A 27021-nucleotide genomic window follows, 5' to 3' on the forward strand; every position below is an offset into this window, starting at 1 on the left:
GAAACCAAACTTAGAATATCAAACCAGAGTCCAAAGGCACTGCACTTACCCTAGTCATGACTCACTGTTTCCTTAGAGGTCTAGCAAGATGCTGTAGAACTACTGGCACATGTAACAACACGGGTAGATCTTAAAAATCATTATGCTATGGAAAAGACACAACGCACAAATGGCTGCACACTGCATGATTCCATTTTTTATGGTATTTTGAAAGACAAAATTACAAGGGCAGAAATCAGATCTGTGTTTACCAGGAACTGGAGATGAAGGGAGGAGACTGAATACAAAGTGTTTTGATGGGACTTTTGTGAGTATAGGAATACTGTATAGCTTGACTGTGGTGGTGCTTAAATAAATATATATATTTGTCAAGAAGCATCAAGATGTACACACAAGAAGGGAGAGTATTATAAGGGTAAATTATACCTCATTTTATGTAGTAAGTCTTCAATAAAAACAAACAAAAATCCTTACTAAACTGTCTGATGGATCACGTATAGAGAAGTCTACCATCTTTCTTGATTGGAATAACACATTATTAATGAGGTTTAAGCTGTTTAAGGTGTTTGATTTAGGAAAACCTTTTCATAACTTTGGTATTCATCAAGGTTCTAATTAAATAAAATAGCCTATATTGTGTCTATTTTTTTAAATAAAGGCAGTACTGTACATTAATTATTTAAAAATTCCACCTAACAGATTGATGTCCACCACATGAACTTAGCAAGGTCTTCTAGAATTTGTACTTACTATACCAGAGTACTTAATTCTATACAATCTTTTGTCATCTTCAATTTAGTCAGTGTGCTTTCTTTATAGAAAATATTGTTCCATGTTGAATCATTCTGAATGTGTTCTGTTTGCTTAATTGTGGGGCGGAGGGGAGGTGCAGTTATACTGGATTATATGGGACTTGACATTTGTATATGGTAAGGATTTAAATAAACTGATGAAATTAAAAGATACTAAAGACTGATAAAATATTTTTGTCTTTGTAAGTGAAGTTACATTATGTCCTGATGTTATAATTAAGTTCTTTCTTTGAAAGGAACATTTTAAATATTTCTTTTATATGCCACTAATGTTATATTAACTAAATCATACACATTATTAAGGTTTGTTTCCTTTGGTTCTCTTGACTTTTATATTTTTAAGGGCACTTGTATATCTTAAAGAAAAATGTAACATTAAAATTTTGTATACAAATATACCTTGAATTATCATATGTTTGTTCTATATTAATAACATAAATATCTATAGGTAAGTAAACCCCACTATTTTAGATTATGCCATGGTTTGTTTGACCTTGTGGTAATACTACCCTTCCAAATTGTTCTATAAAACACACACAGAGACACACACAATCTCAACTGAAAGAAGTTTTCTTTCATTACAGATTCCAGTTCATTCTTAGGTTAGTATTAATATAATTATTTTCAAATGTAGAACAAAATGTTTCCTCTACTAACAAATAAGGACATACATCTGTCATTATTGGAAACCATGCCATATACTCAGACTTTTAGGTTAGATTGTAAACTGTTTTAAAGCCCTCTATTATGACATGTACAAAGACATTTGAAATAGTATTATATTTGCAGACATTTTTTTAGAGTTAACATTAGTATAGGTAGATAGTTCTAAGCACTATAAAGTCCTTAAACAGTTTGTTTTTGTATATTAATGTCAGTGATTACATATCTTTCAAGATTCTTAAATAGGAAAATTATAATACAAAAGAAGGAAACAACATCATTTTTAAACTAACTGGATATTTGAGTTCATAATGTCTTCTTCCTGTTAACCCACTTACTCAGGAATATCTTAACTTCCTAAGAGAGACATCTACAACTGATTCTCCTCTTGTGCCTTTTTTCCCAGGCATTTAAGAAAGTTAGAGAATTCAAAGCAGTAAAAGAGCAGGAGGGACTCACTTACAGATCTGGATATGATTTAGGACACACACATTGAGGTTTAGCTGATCTTAAACATCCAGATTTATCTATTTCATCTTTCATAATGTCTTCATTATTATACTACATATGGAAATGTCAATGAAACCTATTAAACTAGAAAATACTTTATGAAAGTTATAAAATGTTAGTTTGCATTACATTTCAAACAAGAATTGTGGCTAATTCAAAGCACTGTTCATTCTCGCTCTCTTTTTCTAATTCAGTGTCTGTGATACTGCAAACTCTGTGGGCATCTAAAAGGTCATTTTCTAATATATATCATTAGCCCTTGGAATTGGGAGGAAACCACCCTAGAGTAGTGGCACGATTGCTTTCATTTCTAAACATAACACATGTCATCTGGGTGAAAGTCATAGAAAGAGTACAGAAATAAAAGTGTGAACTCTACCCATAAAAGAGGAAATATGTTTCAAAAATTTATTTGAAACAGATGAGGAGTAACTAAATTAAAAAAAAATAGATAACTATAGAAAGGCATTATCACAAACGGCATGAATTTTTTTCAAGGTACTTTTAGGAAAAAACACGCTTTCTTTTTCCATAATTTTTTTTCAAATAATACTTTCCAAGTATCTTGAATCAAGTTCTCATTATATTCTAGGAAAAAGACATGGGTCCTGCTATGAGGAGGCTTGCCCCATGATTGAAAAGATAGAAGAGGACCCACATTTACTCAAAACATAACTGAAGAAGAAATCCCCAAGTAACCAATTTTATCACAACATGCCAAAATTGGCAGAATTGGGAATTAAGCACTAAATTCAATTTTTAAGAAATAAATTTACATTTTTACACACATTCTCTATAGATGTATAATTCACACCTACAACTATAACCATAAAAGTGTAGTAAATAAAGAGTTTCAGAACATAGGACGTTGGTTGAAGAGACGACAATAAAAAGTCAGGAATAAATCATTCCTTAAAACACTTATGGATAGTCTCATGTATATTTTAAAAAAATAAAAATATTAAGAAATACCAGATTACGGAGAAGAAGGCAGTTTTACAAAATCATTTTATGAAAGTGGTTCATCTTACCTCAGCTACCAGTTGCTGAAGAGACGGTGAAGCAACAGAGTGGAGACTTGAGTTACCCCTTATAGGCCTGTGGAGACTAATGTAAGCCACAGCATTTCTCTGCAGAACCTTCCTGAAATCCTGAAATTAAAAAAAAAAAAAAAAAAAAAAATATATATATATATATATATATATATCTTTAAGATATGTAAAAGTGACAGATTCTACTTTATCAGTTACATGTTGAAAAATAAACATGTCCTACTTAAAATCATTACCTTGCATAATACTTTATATTTTGTATTTAAAGTAATCTCTTACTATTTAATAGAGTACTCAAGGGTCATAAATGTATTTTAAATAATGGTAGCAAGGGTAGTATTTAAATATTTAAATACAATATTTAAAATGCATTTTAAATAAGTATACTCCTTATTGTATATCCATACATTATACAATACAATATTTTAAAGCATGTTCATGTCCCTCAAAAATGTAAAAGTTTAAGAGAAAAATATCCTTATATGGTTTATATAGTATGAGATTCAACTTCAGAATACAGGATGGATATTTGCTCTATGACAGCATTTAATTTTATAGACTTTGAATTAGAAAACAGACATGGATAAATCACTTCAGTGTTTGCATAAAGTGGCTCTTTATTCTGAACAAAATAGGGCATAATACAATTGTGGCCCTGCACAGATTACCTGAAATAAAACCTGATGCATTTCACCCATAAACTAGCATAAAATGATTCAATAGATTAGTTATTTCACTTCTCTGCTAAACACAAATTCCAAAAACTGAAGACCACTGATCCTATTGATAAGTTACCTCTAAGAAGCCCTTCTGTTGTTTTCTTCCTTTTCCTACACAAATATTTAATGAGTAATTATCATGGTGTCAGTTCTATAAGAACATCCTAAAAATTGTATTACTTCATGCCTTAAAAATATTTTTTTCTTCTTCGAACACTATCAGATGAAAGTCTATAAAGGCTTATATATACAGCACATCAATATTATTCTTAGTTTATGTTGAAAATTCAGTCATACCTCTGTAAAAGAGGTGAAAAGACAATTCATTTTAAAATAAATATTTTGAATAGATATGATGAACTTTAAGCTTAAGTACTCTGCTTTACACATAATGTTGTTATTAAAAATGTTCATTATTACACAAGAGCTATAAAAAAAAGCTTCTATTAACATACTACCACACTGACAATGTCTATAAGTCAGTCCATTTAATTCTCATGAGAACCTCATAACATAGACATTAGTACACTTTTAGGAGGAATCAAGCCTTGGAGAAATTATTCTTGCCTAAGATCACATGTTCTGTTGTACAGAAGATTTGAAATCTGATTTCTTTGATTACAAAATCTATAGTATCTCCATTATAGCCTGAGATGAAGATTCTTCACAGGAGAGATGGTACATTTTTTAAAGAACCTATTTAGTAGAATGTCATAATTCTCTTCAAGGATCAAAATCAGTATTGAGTCAAATATCTAATAACTCTATCACTATAAATTCCATCTGACCAGTATAGCCTAATATTTTAATTATAACTCTGCATTTCAAGGGGATCCTGAGCAAAACAAAATTAGAAAGGGCATTATGACCTGTCAACAAGTTCTTCCTCACTCATCTTCATTAGGGAATATATTTAGTGCACAAACTGGTTTCATCTAAAAGAAAAAAGTCTTCCATTTTCACAAAAAGTAGTTTTGATAAGAGTAGACAGAACAGGAAAACTAAGTTTTCTAAATTCCTCCTCAACCTGATTGTTACATAAATACTCCATGAACTATACCGAAATAATCTAAGATACAGTAGTTTACAATAGTACATTTTATGAGCTAATAATTAAATTACACAGTATTCACTATTTTCTTTATTATATATTTTTGCTCATCTAGTCATAGAAAAAGCCAGAAAGTGGGTGTATAATTAGTTGTCAAATATGCATATACACATAAATACTTTAAGACAGAGGTCTCTAACCTTTTTGAATAGGAAGAGCATTTTCTATAAGAAACATTTTTTTCCTATGGACTCTTACAGTGTAACAGTTGTATTTTTAGTATCTATTGTTTGAGAAAGTATAAAATGACCAAAAGGTACAACAGAGTCAATAAATAAAATATTTTATTAACTACAAAAAATATTTACTTAAGGTGAAAATATAATTGATCACATACATAAAAGGTCACAATAGTGAATTAATTTATGGTTACCATGCATGATGCTCAAATAAATTCCAGGACTATTTGCAATATACTTCCCCATGCAGAAGAGTTAGTGATATTTAGGAATTTAAGTTAGGAACTACTATTGTTGCACAAGCCTACTTTGAGAACACAACTTATAAATATGTGTGCTAAGTTAGAATTAAAATGAATTGACTGAAAATTATTATGGAAAAGGCTGTATGAAATACTGGAATACATTTTTTGAAAGAATCTTAAAGATATTTTCTTAAAATGTGCCTTATTGCTACAAGAAAACTAAAACATTGTTTTCTTTGTGATAAAAAATTTCTGAATTATTAAAATCAGCCCATATCACATATGTACTCCCCAAATTATTTTTTTCAATTGTAAAGTAAGGAATTTAGAATAGAAGTTTGAGAGATTGCTTTAGTTAATACATTTTACATCTTACTAAAAATTTGTCAGCTTTAAAAGATTCTGTCAGCAATGGAATTTCTTTATTTGAATTAGTTTTCTTGAGTAATGGAAAAAAATTCATATACTAATTTAAATACAGAAAAGTATTTTGATTTCCAATGTATGAATCTTGATAAACTTTACAACTGTAAAATTTTTATTGTTTTGAAACATCTTTCTCTAAAATTAAAAAAGAGGTTTTCTAGCTTCATTTGTATACTTTTTTGATTGTTTTTTGATAGCCAATAGCCATTTTGTGCATTTTTGAGTAATTAAATGAAAAACAAAACGAGAATTTTTCATTATATATTTGGGATTTTTCCCTCTAAAGCTGACATAGTAAACAAACTAGAATATCAAATGTTTTTATTTTTCCTAGTTAAACTTACGTAGGTTTTTTAAAATTCTTATTTCTGTTAAAATTCTTTTTATAAAATCATAAGAGTAAATAGAAAATCTAAGAGTTTTATGATGTGTTTATTGCTGTAAATGTGGAATCAATCCAAAGTTGTCATATCCCATTAAAAACAGTGTATTTGTGAGACACAGACACATCAGACGCATCTAAAAATTTATTCCAGTTGTATTCTAACTGTAATCCATTGCATACAAGATTTCCTTTGAACAATGGCTGGGCGGTGGTTTAGTCGCTAAATTGTGTCTGACTTGCGACCCTATGGACTATAGCCTGCCAGGCCTCTCTGTCCATGGGATTCTCCAGGCAAGAATACTGGAGTGGGTTGCCATTTCCTTCTCCAAAACAAAGGCTAGCTAAAGAAGTTAGGCAAGTAGGCAGGTAAGTAGATAGGTAGAGATGCAAGTAGAAAAGGAGGAGCAGGGAGATGGGGTGTAAGAATAGGAGGAAGGATTGATGGGAGGGCAAAAACATGGCAGAAAAAAAGAAACTACTGTTTTCAGTGCAATCTCTATATTGTTTAGGTAAGATATAATGCCAAGTTAATACACATTTAACACATAAGATTGTTTCCTAATTTCAGAAAATTGCTGGAAGGTTTATAAAAAAAAGGTAATGGTATGTATCACTTGATCACTTCTTATCCAGGGCCTGTCAATCTAAGGATTGACATAATAACCAGGTAAACCCCAGTGCAGGTATATTAGAGTCTGTAGGTCTGGTAGCAACAAGAATAAGATAGTTGCAGACCACACACAATTCACTGTGTCTAAATCTAACTCCTTAGCATTCTTAGAGGTGATCACAGCAAGTGAGGGAGAAGGCAATGGCACCCCACTCCAAAACTCTTGCATGGAAAATCCCATGGATGGAGGAGCCTGGTAGGCTGCAGTCCATGAGGTCGCTAAGAGTCGGACACGACTAAGTGACTTCACTTTGACTTTTCACTTTCATGCATTGGAGAAGGAAATGGCAACCCACTCCAGTGTTCTTGCCTGGAGAATCCCGGGGATGGGGGAGCCTGGTGGGTTGCCGTCTATGGGGTCGCACAGAGTCGGACACGACTGAAGTGACTTAGAAGCAGCAAGTGAGCATACAGAACACTCTGGTTGAGATGCACATTCCTGTTAACGGCTTCATCAGTTTTACCTTGTCTACTCTAGTCCAGAGAGCAAGAGAAAGCGAGAGATAGAGAGCATGACAGTGCAATTATGAGAGCAAGGCACAGTAATTCATGTACATTTACCTCTCCCCATTCATAGGAGCCAATATTTCCAAAAGCTGTTCCTCCCCATGAGCAGAAAACAATGGTACGGTCTGGTCTCCACCCTTTCTTAACTCTTAACATCAAGGCCCGGATAAAAGCTGTGATCATGGCAGTGCTGCTGGCCCATTCTTGTCTGTCATAACTGTGAGCGGTATGATGATGGCTGCCAACTATGACATAACGGTCTGAAAATGGAAGGAAACAAGAGCCACTGAAACATAGTATAAACCTTAACAATACATTTAATGACATTTACATAATCCTATTGCACAACCAAGCAACAATTATGCAAAATTATTCTAATAATTAGGACTACGTTAACATTTTTCACCCACTGTCTTGATTCACACATCTGTGTATATCAAAGCAGAGGCAGCTGCTGAGCTCAATTATGAATCCAAAGCTTAGATCCATATTACTGTCCTCTGAAACATGCATATTAATTAATGAAGTATACAAATATGCCACAATGAAAACCTTATCTAACATTTTTCCAGAATCGTAGTGGGAAGTGCCCTATAAACAATGTGTATATGCTCAGTAAATATTAATGAACTATTCTTACATTTGATGGAACAATTATTCAGTCACTGTAAATGTTAAAAATTTGGTACACATGTAGGAATTTTGCAATAAATGAAGTTTTTAGGGAATCAGTTTTCATTTCTAACTTATAGTTTTAACCCCTCTCCTTTCCTTGATGGAAAAAAATCATCATAAAAAGTCATCCAACTACTCTTTTTTCACATATTTTATTTCATAGAATCATACATTACTAGAAAGGTCTCCATGACACATGGATGGATTCTGAACAACATATTTAACTGACTATTGTCAGTAATAAGGTAGTACAAATGCATCTCCAGAGTTTCCTCTGATTTTGTTGCCTGTGAATGTTGTTGGCACACATCTAAATTTACTTCAGCAAGTAGCCCTATAATTTGTGTAAAAATGTTTTTCTTCATTACGTGTCATTTTCTGAGCAGATGTTCCATAGCATGATGGTTAAGTGTGCAGAGTTTAAGGACTTCCTGCTTGGGATGGAATCCAGGGTATTTGACTTACTAGTTGTATGACCTTGCCAAGCTTGTTCAGGTGCTCATGACAACGTCTTAAACCATAAAATGGGTATAAAATAGTGCATACATCATCTTTTTCTTTTTAATTTTATTTATTTTTAGAAATTTTATTGGAATATAGTTGCTTTACAATGTTGTGTTAGTTTCTGGAATACAATAAAGTAAACCAATTATATCTATACCTATAGCCCCTTTCTTATATTTCCATCCCATTTAGGCCATCAGAGAACACAGAATAAAGATCCTGTGCTATACAGTAAATTCTCATTATCTATTATATATAGATATAGATATATCCTCTTGGTATCCATGTTTATTCTCTACAACTGTGTCTCTATTTCCATTCAGTTGTTTGGAGTTTTAAGTAAGTAAAGCACTTTCAATAGCTCCTGACACATAGTAAGTACTACACATGTATAGAAGGAGTAAATCACCTCTTGGCTTCATGGCATCAAAAAGCTACTTTACAGGAAACATTACTGAGGGAAGCAATTTTAGTTTTCCTCACTGATATTGGAACCAACAATGAATTTAATCCATCAACAGTGTATTAACATTTAATTAATGGTATATATAGTATGACTGCTCAGACGGTAAAGAATCTCCTGCCTGTAATGCAGGAGACCTGGGTTCAATCCTTGGGTCAGGAAGATGCCTTGGAGAAGGGAATGGCAACTCACTCCAGTATTCTTGACTGGAAAACGCTATGGACAGAGGAGCCTGGCGGGCTACAGTCCGATAGTTCTCAAAGAGTTGGATGCTGCTGAATGACTAACACACACACATATAGTTTGCCTGCAATGTTGAATTGATTCACTCAGATATGTGTAAAAATTCTGTTTGGAATTGTCTGTGTTCTAGATAAGTGGTGAGTAAGTGTTAGTTGCTCAGTTGTGTCTGACTATTTACAACCCCGTCGACTGTATCCCGCCAGGCAACTCTGTCTATGGAATCATCTGGCCAGAATACTGGAGTGGGTTGCCATTCTCTTTTCCAGGGGATCTTCCCAACCCAGGAAGAGAATCCAGGTCTCCTGTACTGCATGCAGATTCTCTACCATCTGAGCCTCCAGGGAAGCCCTCATTCTAGATAAACCATATCTAGAAAACTAAATACTAATTGATGCCATTTCTAATTTTCAGAGTCATTAAATAAAGAAAGCATGTGAATGATCAATATTTTTGTGTAAAGTGCAAATAAACATGAGAAACATATTATACATTAAGGAATACTATTAATTAAACTGAGTTTAAAAAGTTGGTTTTTTTTTTTCTACATTGAGTGTCAATAAGGAAAGCTTTTCTATCCTAAATCTAGTATAATTCAGTTCAATATTTTCTTCAAAAATAACTAAGAAATGTAGCAATGATGATAAATATTTCTAATACTTCAATTAGAGATTATTATGATGGAAATTTACTAAAATGGTTGAAATGCGACAGCAATAATCTCCAAAATCATTTATATCTTGCATTTAAAGACATTAAAATCAGAGGTTGTTCAACACTAATACTGTAAGGATATCAAACAGAAGATGCCCATGAATTTTTAGAGTTGGCTGGCAGGAAACTTGGCAGGGATGTTAAACTTGATCTCAAAATTCCCTGACTTAGCAATTACGGGGTCAATTTGACCAAAATAATGGAGACGGATAATTCTCCAAAAAGAACTTGAGTAAATATCCCTACCAAATAAATAGAGGTGGCACAAATGTACTAAAAGACTTGCATTCTATACTGTATGTAACAAGCACCACACACAGTGATGTCCTTCAGTCTCACAATGTATTCAGAAGTGTTGACGTTAATTAGATAATGAATGTATTTGTGAGTTATTTTCACTTCTTTAGCCTATACAGCATCATCTGAAGTTTCCATAAGATCCCATAACAAGGTATAAAACTATTTAAAATTTAGCCAGGTGAACTTTTTCATACGCATCTTCAAAACCTAAAGCCACACAGACATTAGGCAGAATTGTCGGTGAACCAAGGATTAGGGATGGGACACAGACTAACACTGAAATATTTGAAACCAAAATTTTTATTTAAAAAAAAAATTAAAAGTAAAATATTTTATTTTTTTTTAAATATGGTCTTTATAAAAACAAAATCTTCAATGGTGTAATAGTGAATAAAAGAAAAACAATGACTTCTGTAGCTTTCACTCAAAGGTACATGCCAGTTTAACAAATCTAAACTCTGTTTTTTCTGTTTTGTTTCCCCTTTTATACTCTTTAGTATGATTTATCTTTGAAGAGATTTGGTATGAAATAGAATAAAGACCTGTTTCTTGCTTTTATATATCACCCACCTCTTAAAGTAGCATGAACCTAATTACCTCTAAAGCAGGACATTTAACTATGATATTGTTATAGAGCATTTGTGATATGTAAGATGGGATTCCCTGGAGCTCAGACAGAAAAGAATTCACTTGGCAATGCAGGACACCCCAGTTCAACCCCTGGGTCAGGAAAATCCTGTGGAGAAAGAAATAGTAACCCACTTCAATACTCTTGCCTGAAGAATTTCACGGACAGAGGAGCCTGAAGGGCTGCAGTCCATGGAGTTACAAAGAGTTGGACACAACTGAGCAACTAACACATTATATAAGATACAGATTATAAATACTTGGGTCTACTTACCTGGAAAGGTCACACCCTTTAAATATCCAACAACATTAGTAACTGTTTCAAATTTTGTGACTGTTTGAATTTTCATGTTCACAATTCTTTCCTCTGCAAAAAAAAAAAAGCAAAAACAAAACTAAAATACACTTGTTTTTCTTAATTCTGCTGTTTTATTTTTTATTAAAACACCCAAATTCATTTATAATATATCATTAAATTATTCCAAACAATTGATTTTTTCTAGGTAACAAATGTCACACTTTTTTGCAAATATGCATTGGAAAGTTTGTGTAGACAATTTTAGGTGCTTATTATTCAATAATGACTAAGATGCAATTTCTAGCTTCATAGAACTGTAGAGCCATAAAAGGGCTATTTTTTTTTAATTTTTATTTTTTTTAATTTATTTTAATTGGAGGCTAATTACTTTACAATATTGTGGTGGGGTTTTTTTTTGCCATACATTCATATGATTCAGCCATGCGTGTACATGTGTTTTCCAACGTGACCCTCCCTCCTACCTCCCTCCCAAAAGGGCAATTTTAAACTTCATATTAAAAACCTCAATGGGGTTAAACAGGAAAACACACAGAACAAGATCTCAAGGATATGTGGGCAACTCTATTTTAAAAAAATAATAACAATCAGATAAAAATATTTGCAAACAATTTTAAATACTTGCCTAGCTTCAAAACAAATCACATGTGGAGATAATTTTACCTTTTCTCTTTGATTCACTACATTGTCACTTTGAAAACTGGAAAGCATTACACAAATTAAAAGAATAAACATTTTTAAAGCTACATATATTTTCAAATATTGGAGTTTTGTACTTACGTTTATATGTCTCTCAATTCTCTTCTAAATCTCTGCCAACTGCTCTGCCTCACTGAGTTTTTCTATTCATGCTAGATAGTACAAAAATTGACAGCAAAGAAGCAAAGACGCCAATCAGAAAGGACTTCAGTCACAGCCCTGAAGGGATCTCTGAAGGTCTTTGATGATCACAAGTGTTAATCCTGTATTTGATGGATCCTGGAACTACGGCACAATTGAACTCATGTCACATGCTAGTAAAGTAATGCTCAAAATTCTCCAAGCCAGGCTTCAGCAATACGTGAACCATGAACTTCCAGATGTTCAAGGTGGTTTTAGAAAAGGCAGAGGAACCAGAGACCAAATTGCCAACATCCGCTGGATCATCGAAAAAACAAGAGAGTTCCAGAAAAACATCTATTTCTGCTTTATTGACTATGCCAAAGCCTTTGACTATGTGGATCACAATAAACTGGAAAATTCTGAAAGAGATGGGAATACCAGATCACCTGACCTGCCTCTTGAGAAACCTATATGCAGGTCAGGAAGCAACAGTTAGAACTGGACATGGAACAACAGACTGGTTCCAAATAGGAAAAGGAGTACGTCAAGACTGTATATTGTCACCCTGTTTATTTAACTTCTATGCAGAGTACATCATGAGAAACACTGGGCTGAAAGAAGCACAAGCTAAAATCAAGATTGCTGGGAGAAATATCAATAACCTCAGATATGCAGATGACACCACCTTTATGGCAGAAAGTGAAGAGGAACTAAAAAGCCTCTTGATGAAAGTGAAGGAGAGTAAAAAAGTTGGCTTAAAGCTCAACATTCAGAAAATGAAGATCATGGCATCTGGTCCTATCACTTCATGGGAAATAGATGGGGAAACAGTGGAAACAGTGGCAGACTTTATTTTGGGGGGAGGGGCTCCAAAATCACTGCAGATGGTGATTGCTGCCAAGAAATTAAAAGACGCTTACTTCTTGGAAGGAAAGTTATGACCAACCTAAATAGCATATTAAAAAGCTGAGACATTACTTTGCCAACAAAGGTTGTTCTAGTCAAGGCTATGGTTTTTCCAGTAGTCATGTAGGGATATGAGAGTTGGACTGTGAAGAAAGCTGAGCGCCGAAGAATTGATGCTTTTGAACTGTGGTGTTGGAGAAGACTCTTGAGAGTCCCTTGGACTGCAAGGAGATCCAACTGGTCCATCCTAAAGGAGATCAGTCCTGGGTGTTCATTGGAAGGACTGATGCTAAAGCTGAAACTCCAATACTCTGGCCACCTCATGCGAAGAGTTGACTTATTGGAAAAGACCTTGATGTTGGGAGGGATTGGGGGCAGGAGGAGAAGGGGACGACAGAGGATGACATGACTGGAAGTCATCATCAACTTGATGGACATGAGTTTGAGTGAACTCCAGGAATTGGTGATGGACAGGGAGGCCTGGCGTTTTGTGATTCATGTGGTCGCAAAGAGTCTGACACGACTGAGTGACTGAACTGAACTGAATTGGGCTGTCTGAGGACTGGGGCGGTGGGGAGGAAGAAAGTACTGGTAGAAAGGTAGTTTCCCTAGGAGACATTCTAGGGCAGCCAGGTAAAACTGTTGGGGAGGGGGTGACAATTAGAAAGCAGCTAATGCAAACTAGGGGCTTCCCTCATGGCTCAGTGAGTGGTAAAGGATCTGCTTCCAATGCAGGAAGTATCGGTTTGATCTTGGATATGGAAATCTTCTGGAGGAGGGAATGGCAACCCATTCCAGTGTTCTTTTTTTTTTTTTTAATGTATATAATTGTATTTATTTATTTATTAGCTATACTGGGTCTTCATTGGTGCATGGACTTCTCTCTAGTTGCAGCAAGTAGGGGCTATGTTCTAGTTGTGGTGCACTTCTCATTGCAGTGGCTTCTGCTGTTGCTAAGCATAGGCACCAGGGTGCTCAGGCTTCAGTAGTTTTAGATCCTTGGCTCCAGAGCCCAGGCTCAATAGTTGTGGTGCACAGGCTTAGTTGCTCTACAACATGTGGGATCTTCCCCGACCACGTATTGAACCTGTGTCTCCTGCACTGGCAGTCAGATTCTTTACCGCTGAGCCACCAGGGGAGCCCTCCACTCCAGTATTCTTGTCTGGAAAATCTTGTGGACAGTGGAGCCAGAGGGCTACAGTGCATGGGGTTGTAAAACAGTCAGATGCAACTAAGTTTAAAAAAAAAAAAATGCAAGACACACACACTTTGCGGACAAGAAGTTGAAATTGAATTTCTTCCTGCCAGAAGAAACTATTATGGCAAATAAGTTGCTTCTTTCTTTGTAGTATGAACACTCAGTTGTGTCCAATTCTTTGTGATCCCATGGACAGTAGCCCACCAGGCTCCTCTCTCCATGGAATTGTCCGGGCAAGAATACTGGAGTGGGCTGCCATTCCCTTCTCCAGGGGATCTTCCTGACCCAGGAATTAAACCTGGGTCTCCCACATTGCAGGAAGATTCTTTCTCTGAGATACTCTGAGATTCTTTATCTCAGATTCTTTATATGAGCCACCAGGGAAGCCCAAAATACTGGAGAGGGTTGCCATTTCTTCCTCCAGCGGATCTTCCCAATCCAGGGATCCAACCTGTGTCTCCTGCATTTCTTTACCACTGAGCTACTTTGAACATGCCAAAGTAACAGCTCAAATAGAAAATCACTACACTAAAAAAATTATAACTAAGAGTAAAGAGACTTGAACAGAATACCTGAGTGCCTTATATATGAAAAAAGAAAATCTACTTAGAACTGAGCATTGTGGTTCTAAATAAGGAGCTACATGTTTTTGTTTACTTTTTAAAATCAGTATACTTTGTTTTTATAGAGCAGTTTTAAAAATATAGATGAACAGAGCAGAAAATACAGGATTCCCAAACACCCTTTCTCCCCTGCCTCTATTTAGCATCTTGCATGCATGCATGCTCAGTTGAATCCAGCTCTTTGTGACTCTATGGACTGTAATATACCAGGAACATCTTCCATTAGCATGATCAATACCTGTTATCAGTAATAAGACAATATTAATAAGTCTATAAATTTCATAAATCACATTGTTTTACTTGTTGTACTGTGCATTCTATGGGTTTTGACATAAACAGAATGACAGGTATGCACCATTATAATATCACATAGAATAATTTCATTGCCCTAAAAATTTTCTGTGCTGTACCTGTTTATTTTTTACTCTCTCCCTTCCTTTTAAGCTCCTGGCAACCACTGATCTTTTAAATGTCTCTACAGTTTTGCCTTTTCCAAAACATGATAGAGCTGGAATCATATGTTTGTTTTTAACATTTAATTCCTGTTCTAGTTTTGTTCCAAACAGTTCAGATAAATGAACTTTATATGAGGGAGTCATGACCTTATAGTTGTTGTTTTTAATATTTTTATTTTATTTTTGAGTTAGATACAGCTGAAGAATCATCTCTGGTTTTCTAAGATTCAATATTAACTTTTTTCAAGTTCAGCAGTAAGAAAACCTATATGTACAAATTTACTGCAAACTATTTGAAATATTACCTTATGATATAGTGCCTTACAATTTATAATACCATTGACACACAAACATACTAATTCTTCCCTGTGGCTCAGACCAAAGAATCTGCCTGCAAGGCAGGAGACCTGGGTTTGATCCCTGGGTCTGGAAGATCCCTTGGAGAAGGTAGAGGCAACCCATCCAAGTATTCCTGCCTGGAGAATTCTATGAACAGAGGAGCCTGGCAGCTACAGTCCATCGGGTTGCAAAGAGAAGGATATGACTGAAGGACACACACAAACACACATATACACACACTCTCACTCACTCATACACTAATTCTCACTGGATCGTTTTTTGTTTTTCCATGAAGCATTAATGAAGCAACTTCATTAATATTAATATTGAGTTCTTATTTATACATGGATTTGTTATTATCAATGCTAATATAACTCATTTTAACAGGGCCATAGTGTTTCCAGTGGTCATGTATGGATGTGAGAGTTGGACTGTGAAGAAAGCTGAGTGCTGAAGAATTGATGCTTTTGAAATGTGGTGTTGGAGAAGACTCTTGAGAGTCCCTTGGACTGCAAGGAGATTCAACCAGTCCATTCTGAAGGAGATCAGCCCTGGGATTTCTTTGGAAGGAATGATGCTGAAGCTGAAACTCCAGTACTTTGGCCACCTCATGCGAAGAGTTGACTCATTGAAAAAGACTCTGATGCTGGGAGGGATTGGGGGCGGGAGGAGAAGGGGACGACAGAGGATGAGATGGCTGGATGGTATCACCAAATCGATGGATGTGGGTTTGAGTGAACTCTGGGAGTTGGTGATGGACAGGGAGGCCTGGCATGCTGCGATTCATGGGGTCGCGAAGAGTCAGACACGACTGAGCGACTGAACTGAACTGAACTGAACTGATAGTGTTTTCATTAACAGAAATTTGTCAGGACTGAAATACTGGGTCCACCACCACCACCATCACCACCACTACTACCAGCATCACATCATCATCTAATTTAACTATTCAATTTGGGGGAAATTTCCAAGCCTATTTTTATGAAAACTTTCATATTAGTTTGCCATGTGCCATGAAAAGACATTTCAGGATTTCATTAGGATCGCATTAAATTAGCGAACCCATTTGAGAAAATGATATCTTTTATCTATTATGGTATACTTCTCAATTTATTTCAGCTAATTTTATTTCTTTTAAAAATTTTTTTATTTTTATTTATAAAAGATTTGCATGATTATTAAACTAAGTTTTTCCTGCTATAGTAACAAAATATAGTGTTTAAAATTATTTTACAATGTGTAAGCATGCTATGTAATTTCATATATTAGTCTTATAAAATGCCTTCTTGTTACTCTTCTATAGGTTTTAATATTTAATCTGTTGAGTTTTAATGTTTGTTAATTTCACTTAGATACATACCAAAAATAGTTTTGCTTTTTCCCTTTAAATCTTTATAGCTTATCTACTGTTCTCAACATTTTTTCTAGGACTGCCACTGCACTGTGGAATGTATAGTAAAAGCAGCATTCTTTGGTCCTAGCATTGTATTCTTCACTACAATTGTTTCTATAACTGCATTTTTTTTAAGTTATTTGCTACAGCTTTCTGGGAAATTCCCTTTAAAAGTAAGATCACTTTTATATCTTCCATTGCTAAGAGGTTTTAGCATAAACAGATATTGAATCATCTTTTGAGATAACTGAAAGTTTTTCTCACTACGTTAAAAAAAATGCTTATATTCCTGGATTAAGCCCTTCTTGGTCATGATATGTTTTTTTGTGTGTTTGGTTACTAATACTTTTAGAATATATGCATATATAAGTGACATTAATAATTTTACTTGTCTATTTTTTATGGTCTGATTTTGATATGTAGATTATAGATCTCACAAATATTTAGGGATCTTTGCTTCTTTTCATTGACTCTGTAAGAGTTTATACAGCACAAATTAACCATTTTACAAAGGAGAGGCAGTTTTAGTATATAAAACTATTTGGTACTGGTATTTTTTGTGTGTGTTGCAGGGAGAAGTACATTTTCACCCATTGTATATTTTCATTTTATTTCATTTAATATTTTCAAATTGTTATTATGAATCAATATAAGCAAATTGATTATGTTTATTTCTTCTAAATGTATTTAATTGTTCATTTTATTCTTGTTCTTCAAAAAATCATTCATTTATCTATGGTTTTGTTTCCTCTTCTATTTCTAACATCAATTTACTTATTCTATTTTTTTTTAATCTTTTCATCAGTTTTACTAGAGTTTAGTTAATTTATTAGAATTACAAAAAAAAAGTTTTCAGGTTTATGGATCCTCAATCATTTTTTCTTTATTTCTTGCTACAATATTATATTCTATGCTTATTAGTATCTGTGTTAAATTTTGCCTAATGTATTCTCTGTGTGTATGTGTGTTTAACCTAAATTCTCAAGATGTTTAGCTCATTTCCTTTCAATTGTTACATGTGTCTTTAAGGCTATAGATTTTCTATGTAGCTGAAGTAAATTAATTTTGATATATAGTGTTATTATCTCACAAATTCTAACATTTTTAAACTTCTATGATAACTATTTCTATAATAAATGTATTAGTCCAAAAAATTTTCAAAATATTCAAATACATGGTATGGGTTACTGCTTTAATATTGATGTCTAGCTTAATTTAATTAATGAACTGAAAGCAAAGTCTATATGCTGATAATTTGATTTTAGGTGAGATTTATTTTGTGACACTGGCAGGCTATTATAAATGATAAATAGAGACTAAACATTTTTATAAATGTCCCATATAAAGAACGTGCACTCCCGATTACATGGTTGCAGCCTATCATTCATAGGTCCAGTAAATCAAGCTTGAAAACTGTGTAGCTCTAATTTCAGTGTTCTACATACTTTCTCTGTCAATTATTGAGACATTTTATAGTTTCCCATATGTTAATTTATCAATTTATCTTGGCATTCTTATATTTTTTGACTAGTTACATGTATGCAATCTTGGAATTGCTACTATTCCCTGATTTCTATATAGATTATTTAGAATAGGGTTCCCTGGTAACTCAGCTGGTAAAGAATCTGTCTGCAATGCAGGAGACCCTGATTCGATTCCTAGGTTGAGAAGATCCCCTGGAGAAGGAAACAGTTACCCACTCCAGGATTCTGGCCTGGAGAATTCCATGGACTGTATAGTCCATAGGGTCTCAAAGAACAATTATTCTTTACATCATTTCTATCCCAATTATACCCTAAGTTCTCCCCCTACATTAATATAATTATTCCATATTTCTTTTGCTTAGTATATCTCCAATACATATTTTCCCAGCATTGCCTTTGTTTTTACCAGGCATCCCAGGGGCATCTCTGGCTTGGATACAATTTTATGTTAAATATTTGGCTTGGTGTTTCTATATTACAATGTTAGTAAAAATTCTAAACCAGGATTTTAAATTTCTAAAGTCATTTAAATTTGTATTTTTATTTTTTATCCAGAGCTCAAGCAGAATAAAGCTTTTCTTCATCAGTAGGAGGATTCCTTTCCAGTTTTCCTACTTCAACTCCATGGTCCTGGTTTTATATAGATGTTAGTTACAACTCTGCAGTACTCTTGCCTGGAAAATCCCATGGACGGAGGAGCCTGGTAGGCTGCAGTCCAAGAGGTCGCTAAGAGTCGGACATGACTAAGCGACTTCACTTTCACTTTTCACTTTCATGCATTGAAGAAGGAAATGGCAACCCACTCCAGTGTTCTTGCCTGGAGAATCCCAGGGACGGGGGAGCCTGTTGGGCTGCCGTCTATGGGGTCGCACAGAGTTGGACACGACTGAAGCAACTTAGCAGCAGCAGCAGTTACAACTCATCGCTCCCTATAGCTCCATAACCATGTCCTTTGTCCCCATGTGAGTGCTATGTTCCCACTCTAATTTACCTAATTCAGGACCCATAACCTTTCCCAACACCTGAAAATTATACGGTCAATTTTTCTATTTATTTCCCTGATTTTTCACTCTGTCTTTGTGTTTCTTTCTGGACATTTTACATTTTTGTTTTGTTTTTTTTTTTTTGATAGATGCTTTCAAAAACATTTTTTCTTATATTTCATACAGAGCTCCTAGACGTTTGCATGGACAGATTTCAAATTATTTTACCTGCCCTCTTCTACATCTTGAAGTTAACTTTTATTTAAAAGAAACATAGAGGTCTGAGAAAGTAAAGACAATTTCTTTTACAAAGATGCTAAGATTACATTGGTTCTTTCCAGCTGAGAGAAGGGCTTCCTTATGAGTCACAAGCCCAAGATCAGGTCCAAATAATGGCATGCAATGTAGCAAAACACTGCCTTTCATTTATTTAGGTACAACCCCACATACGATGTTGATCCTAATAATATTGTTTCGTAATAGTCCATACCCATGTCTGAAAGCAAATGTTCACATAGCCTGTTTTCCTTCACTAAAATCAGTACTATGATCACACTCTCCATTTTAATGATAAATATCAGTAAAATCTTAGATAAACTTTCATGTTCATAGCACATCTATTGCTGTTGGCATTGCTAAATACCCATTGCTAAAGTAATACTACTCTTTATAGCAATAACATTGGCAATCTTGTGCTTTGGAATTTATCCTACAAGGATAATTGAACTCTTTGCAGTATAATTTTAATAGCAATTACAGACAACAACATAGATTTCCTCAACAGGGAAATTACTTAGAAAATTGCAATAAAATGTGCAACTGTTAAAATGTAAAATACTATGTAGAGACATGGATACAATATAAATGAAAAGAACACAATACAAAGAGATATACATGATGCCTTAACAGGCAAACTGTGCATTTATGGACATGTTTAGAAAGAGAGATTAATAAATGAAGCATAAAATGGATTAGGGAGAGACATCTCTCCAAGAAGACATGCAGATGGCCAAGACGCACATGAAAGTATGTTCAACATTACTAATTATTTAAAAATGGAAATTGAAACTACAATGAAATATCACCTCACACCAGTCAGAAAAGCCATCATCAAAAAATCTGTGAGCAATAAATGCTGGAGGGGGTATGGAGAAAAAGGAAACTTCCTACACTTGGTGCAACCAATGGAGAAATTGGTATGGAAGATCCCTTAAAAAATAAAAATACACCACCTTATGATCTTGCAATCCCTTTCCTGGACATGTATCTAGAGAAATACATGATTCAAAAGGATACTATACACCCTAATGTTCATTATAGAGCTATGTACAACATCCGAGTCATGGAAGCAAACTAGATGTCCATTAACAGATGAATGGATAAAGATGATGTGGTATATATTTACAACGGAATATTCAGCCATTAAAAAGAATGAAATAATGCCATTTGTAGCTAGATAGACCTGAAAAGTATCATAATAAGTGAAGTAAGCCAAACAGAGATAGACATATGCTATTGCTTATATGTGGAATCTAAAAATAATAATAATAGAGTGAACTTATTTACAAAACAGAAATAGACTCAGACAGAAAATGAGCTTATGGTTACCAGGGGGGACTGTGGAGGGAGAGATAGATCAGATGTTTGGGATTTACATGTACACACTCCTATATTAAAATAAAATGCTTTTCCGTGAAAAAAAATTAGGAACCATGGTAAAGGCAAGATCATATAATGATAAGCAAAGAAAACATAGACAAAAAAAGACTGAAGACCCCATAGGTGATTTAGATACATAAATTACATGAGTGGGTTCAACTGTGAAAAGTAATTGGTCTATGTACTTATAACTTGTGTTGTTTTCTGAATGTAAGATTTAAATGAAAATGTTTAAAAGCTAAAATTGTTTGACCTAATGACCAGTGGCTTAGTTCAGAAAGATCTTTATCCATAAAATATAATCCATTTATCCATAAAATACAATCCATTAAAAGCATAAAATCTATTTTTTTTACTTTATGTAGTTTTAATTTAATTGTGCTATAAATGTAAAATACACACTGGACTTTGAAGTCTTAGAAAGAAAAAAAGAATAAATTATTTCTTTACTAAGCATGCATACTGACAGCAATAGAGAGATAATACTTTGGATACGTTGAATTAAATAAATGTAATATTAAAAAAAACTAAAAAATATTTGGATTAGGAAGTCCTGCCTATGTCAGTTACGGAGGTGGAATCTTAACACTTGGACTGTCAGAGAAGTACCAAGAAAGCTCTTCTTTAAAGGAGAATGCCAACTGATAAGAATGGAAGGAATGTGGACTTAGAAGGTAACCCTTAGCATCTTGGCAATGACTAGTTGGGCAGGAAACATCAATGAACATTGAAACTAGTAGATGAAGGTAGAAATGTTGGGGGTAAGATATATGTGTGATTTCAAACGCTTATTGATTACTTTAAACAAAGAATAAAGAGTAACTTTGATGAGATCTAGTGGGCACCACCTTAATCAAGTGATTAAAGGTAGCTTTATCAGTTATAGAACAAATTAATATGAGCTATGAGAAAAACACAGTCTCGCTTCCATAACATTACTGCCAATGATTCAGAGCCTGAACTTATTCACAAGAAACATCAGATAAACCCAGACTGGGGAACACTCTGAAGATAACTGGCACTTAAGCTTTAAAGGAGATAAAGTAATGAAAAAAAGGAAAAGGAGAAACTATTCCAGATTGAAGGAAATGTGAGACTTGATAACTTCAAGACATGAAACTAGTTTAGAGCTATTTGATATTTAGGACACTGCTGGGACAATTGTCAAAAACTGAATGGGGCCTTGGAGTGCATGTAGAAATGCATCAAAGTTTAATTCCTGTTTGCAGCGGTACTGCTGTTAGTGCAGGAGAGAATGTCATCATGAGAGAATTCAGATGCAATTGTTTATCATTCTGTAGCCTACTTGTTGGAGAAGGAAATGGCACCCCACTCCAGTACTCTTGCCTGGAAAATCCCATGGACGGAGGAGCCTGGTAGGCTACAATCCATGGGGTTGCTAAGACACCACTGAAGCGACTTAGCAGCAGCAGGAGCCTCCCTGTAGGCAGGTGAGGAAGAACTTTCTTTGTGCTATTCTTGCAACTTTTCTATAAGTTTGAATGTATTTCAAAATAATAAAAATACTTTTGAAATTAGAAAATCATGGGGAACCTTTAGATGCAGTTCGTTACTTGAAAAGTCAGAGCATATATATATATGTGTGTGCCTTACTACTTTAAGGTAACATTTTCAGCTCATGTTTACTAAATGTTTTCTGTCTTTCATATTCCATAGCTGGATGGCAGCTTTACATTTGATATGTGAAGTTCAAAAGATTTCAAGATGACAAAAATGTGTTCCACTCAGAGAACATTTGTATTCAAATAGGGTGAGGAATGTCAAAGCTAAAAGACATAAAAGCAGCTGCCTCTCTCCAGTCTTTAATTTAATCATGTTGCAGGAAAAATTATCTGCTTCAGAAACTATATTCCAGTGATAATTCTGTCTTGCATTTTTGTTGCTGTTATGAACTGATTCTCAGTCATCTTCTTCCCCAATAGCTAACAAAGCTTCATCTCCACCTGCACTGTAAGCTTACCCGGTACCTAGGAAAAATTCCAACATCATTTAGAGAGATTTAAGCACTAACAATTGCTGCTAACTCTTGAGTTCCAGCTGCAATGATTAACCATTTGTTTGTTTCCAAGATAAAGTTCTTCCTAGAGTTCCTAATTTTAGTCAGATATTTGTCTCATTCTTGGCTACCAGAATTTAGAATTTCGTGGATTGGGCTCTGAATTATTTTTTCAATTTTCTTGCATCCCAAGAAATGGAATCTGCTCTAGAATCACAGTTTTGATGACTGAGACTTTGTAATCTTCTAAAATTCTTCCTAAATACCAACTGCCTCTCTGACTGAGTATAAAATGCTCTGGATTATATACAATTATAATATATACCATACTCATGTGGGTGTTCCATTTTTTTTACATGGGGTTTTCCTGTTGTCAAGGGTATTTTTGAACTGTCACAAGTGACTGGATATTATATGTTCTAGACTAAAAGTCTTATTTTAAATGTTTATCCATTGATGTAGCATACGCTGACAAATCAGAAAGGATTGGCACCAAGCAACTAGAATATCCACACTAACATATACAAACTGATAATTGGACCTGTCCCAAACACCATGTTCTTCCTGTCATATTGAAATTTTCTCAGAAATTGAATTTCAATAGATACTTCAGTAAGTGCACGCTTATGCAAAGGGGTTATTCCAGTCTTAGGACTCAACTCTGTCCCTCATGACTCTCCTCACATGAATCAATGGGACTTGCATTACCATGTCCTGGATACTGATAAAAACATCAGCCTCAAGAAAATGTACTTAATTTTTTTTTCTAAACACATTGAGTGTTCTATTATAAACCCTAATAATTAATTTCAGGTTTACAGGAATTAGAAGAATTAGTTGAATACAAATCACAAAGAAGCATCCCACAATCAAGATGATAAGACTCATGCAGAACAAGTGACTTGGTCTCACAAAGTGAGTGTAAAAAAAAGAAAAGGAGGATCATACTGCATTACAAGAAATATGATTTTTAGGTCTAGACTGGATATTGGTTTGTATAAACTCACTATACAAAGACTAGGGTGATTACTAAAACTTAATATAGTCTGTATTTTAAGAAAGATTAAATTTAATATCATATTAAAGTAGAGATTTAATTTTCAAAATAAATTCCATAGTGTACAGTATGATCTCATTTGGTTATATAACATCAGATCAGATCAGATCAGTTGCTCAATCGTGTCCTACTCTTTGCGACCCCATGAATCGCAGCATGCCAGGCCTCCCTGTCCATCACCAACTCCTGGAGTTCACTCAGACTCATGTCCATCGAGTCAGTGATGCCATCCAGCCATCTCATCCTCTGTTGTCCCCTCCTCCTCTTGCCCCCAACGCCTCCCAGCATCAGAGTCTTTTCCAATGAGTCAACTCTTTGCATGAGGTGGCCAAAGTACTGGAGTTTCAGCTTTAGCCTCATTCCTTCCAAAGAAATCCAAGGGCTGACCTCCTTTAGAATGGATTGGTTGGATCTCCTTGCAGTCCAAGGGACTCTCAAGAGTCTTCTCCAACACCACAGTTCAAAAGCATCAATTCTTTGGTGCTCAGCTTTCTTCACAGTCCAATTCTCACATCCACACATGACCATTGGAAAAACCATAGCCTTGACTAGATGAACCTTTGTTGGCAAAGTAATGTCTCTGCTTTTGAATATGCTGTCTAGGTTGGTCATAACTTTCCTTCCAAGGAGCAAGCATCTTTTAATTTCATGGCTGCAATCACCATCTGCAGTGATTTTGGAGCCCAAAAAAATAAAGTCTGACACTGTTTCCACTGTTTCCCCATCTATTTCCCATGAAGTGATGGGACCAGATGCCATGATCTTTGCTTTCTGAATGTTGAGCTTTAAGCCAACTTTTTCACTCTCCACTTTCACCTTCATCAAGAGGCTTTTTAGTTCCTCTTCACTTTCTGCCATAAGGGTGGTGTCATCTGCATATCTGAGGTTATTGATATTTCTCCTGGCAATCTTGATTCCAGCTTCTTCCAGTCTAGCATGTGTTTCTTCCAGTCTATCATTTCTCATGATGTACTCTGCATAGAAGTTAAAAAAAAACAGGGTGACAATATACAGGCTTGACGTACTCCTTTTCCTATTTGGAACCAGTCTGTTGTTCCATGTCCAGTTCTAACTGTTGCTTCCTGGCCTGCATACAAATTTCTCAAGAGGCAGATCAGGTGGTCTGGTATTCCCATCTCTTGAAGAATTTTCCACAGTTTATTGTGATCCACACAGTCAAAGGCTTTGGCATAGTCAATAAAGCAGAAATAGATGCTTTTCTGGAACTCTCTTGCTTTTTCCATGATCCAGCAGATGTTGGCAATTTGATCTCTGGTTCCTCTCACTTTTCTAAAACCAGCTTGAACATCAGGAAGTTCACGGTTCACATATTGCTGAAGCCTGGCTTGGAGAATTTTAAGCATTACTTTACTAGCGTGTGAGATGAGTGCAATTGTGCGGTAGTTTGAGCATTCTTTGGTCCTCCCGGCTTCTGCCCGGATCTCGGAAGTGGGGTAGCTCCTCTAGGCAGCTGCCTGCACTTTAGCACGCCCGTCGCGCTGTGCTTAAAGCGCGCCCGTGGCAGCCGCCTGCGCTTTAGCACGTTATATAACGTTATATATATGTTATATAACATATTTATATATAAATCTAGATGAATTTATAGGAAGGTATTGATAGTTATAATTATTGGGTATTAGGAATCTGTTCTAGATTAAACTGTATCCCTTAAAATTCATATGTTGAAGCCCTCAACTCCAATCTGGCTGTATTGAAAAGGAAGGAAACAGAACCTTTAAAGAGAAAATTGAAATTAAGAGAGATCTTAAGAATGGTACCCTAATCTCATTGGATTGGTGGTCTTAAAGGAAAAGGGAGAGACATAAGAGATCTGTTACTCTCTTCGTGTGTACACAGAGGAAAGGCCATGTGAGGACTCAGAGAGAAGGAAGTCCTCTATTAGCCAGGGAGAGAACTCTGACCAGAATCCTAATTCTCTTGCAGTTTGAGTTGGGACTTATTAGCTCTAGAACTGTGAGAAAATAAATGTCTGTTGTCTAATACATTCAGTCTGTGGTATCTTATTACAGAAGCCTAAAATGACTAACACAGAATGTAATATGTTTTCATATTTTTGCTTATCTATTTTCTAACTCAGTAAATAGTAACCATATTGTAATAACAGAGATCACATTTGAAAAGAAAAAAATATGCATGAATACTCCCAAAATATGTTTTAGTACTTTTATAAGTTTGGTTCTGAAAAGGTGAGACTGGCAAAAAGATATTAAACAGAAACTATTTGCTTGGTCTCTTTTACTACACACTTTTAGGCAATAGTAGCTAACCCATGTCTTTAGTGAACACATAAACACAGATAAATCCATGTATGTATTTACTCTTGTGAGCTTGCATGCATTTGGAAAAAAAAATTAAAGTTTAAATAAATATTATTCTTTTAATTAGCAAAAGTATCTAAATTGGAAAACATTTTGAAGAATGTAAATACCAGGAACCTCTTGAGAAATCAGTATGCCTGTCAGGAAGCAACAGTTAGAACTGGACATGGAAAAACAGACTGGTTCCAAAGAGGAAAAGGAGTACATCAAGCCTGTATATTGTCGCCCTGCTTATTTAACTTATATGCAGAGTACGTCATGAGAATCACTGGGCTGGATGAAGCAAGCTAGAATCAAGATTGCCGGGAGAAATATCAATAACCTCAGATATGCAGATGATACCACCCTTATGGCAGAAAACAAAGAACTAAAGAGCCTCTTGATGAAAGTGAAAGAGGATAGTGAAAAAGTTGGCTTAAAGCTCAACATTCAGAAAACTAAGATCATGGCATCTGGTCCCATTACATCATGGCAAATAGATGGGGAAACAGTGGAAACAGTGGCAGAGTTTGTTTTTGGGGGCTCCAAAATCACTGCAGATGGTGACTGCAACCATGAAATTAAAAGACAATTACTCCTGGAAAGGAAATTTATGACCAACCTAGACAGCATATTAAAAAGCAGAGAC

The 27021-nt window shown here is 34.9% G+C and overlaps 1 protein-coding gene across 6 annotated transcripts in view; it reads right to left on the reverse strand.

Moving 5' to 3' along the window:
- NAALADL2 (N-acetylated alpha-linked acidic dipeptidase like 2) overlaps positions 1 to 27021 on the reverse strand; it is a 1624416-nt gene that overhangs the window by 435862 nt on the left and 1161533 nt on the right. For all 6 annotated transcript variants that reach the window (XM_044938294.2, XM_044938269.2, XM_025283251.3 and 3 more), the window contains 3 exons: positions 11077 to 11169; positions 7334 to 7539; positions 3017 to 3136 (listed from right to left, as the gene is read on the reverse strand). In XM_044938294.2, the coding sequence (XP_044794229.1) occupies positions 3017 to 3136; positions 7334 to 7539; positions 11077 to 11169 (419 nt within the window). The remainder of the gene's footprint in view (positions 1 to 3016; positions 3137 to 7333; positions 7540 to 11076; positions 11170 to 27021) is intronic.

This window comes from Bubalus bubalis, chromosome 1 (genome assembly GCF_019923935.1).
Source record: "Bubalus bubalis isolate 160015118507 breed Murrah chromosome 1, NDDB_SH_1, whole genome shotgun sequence".
NCBI lineage: Eukaryota > Metazoa > Chordata > Mammalia > Artiodactyla > Bovidae > Bubalus > Bubalus bubalis.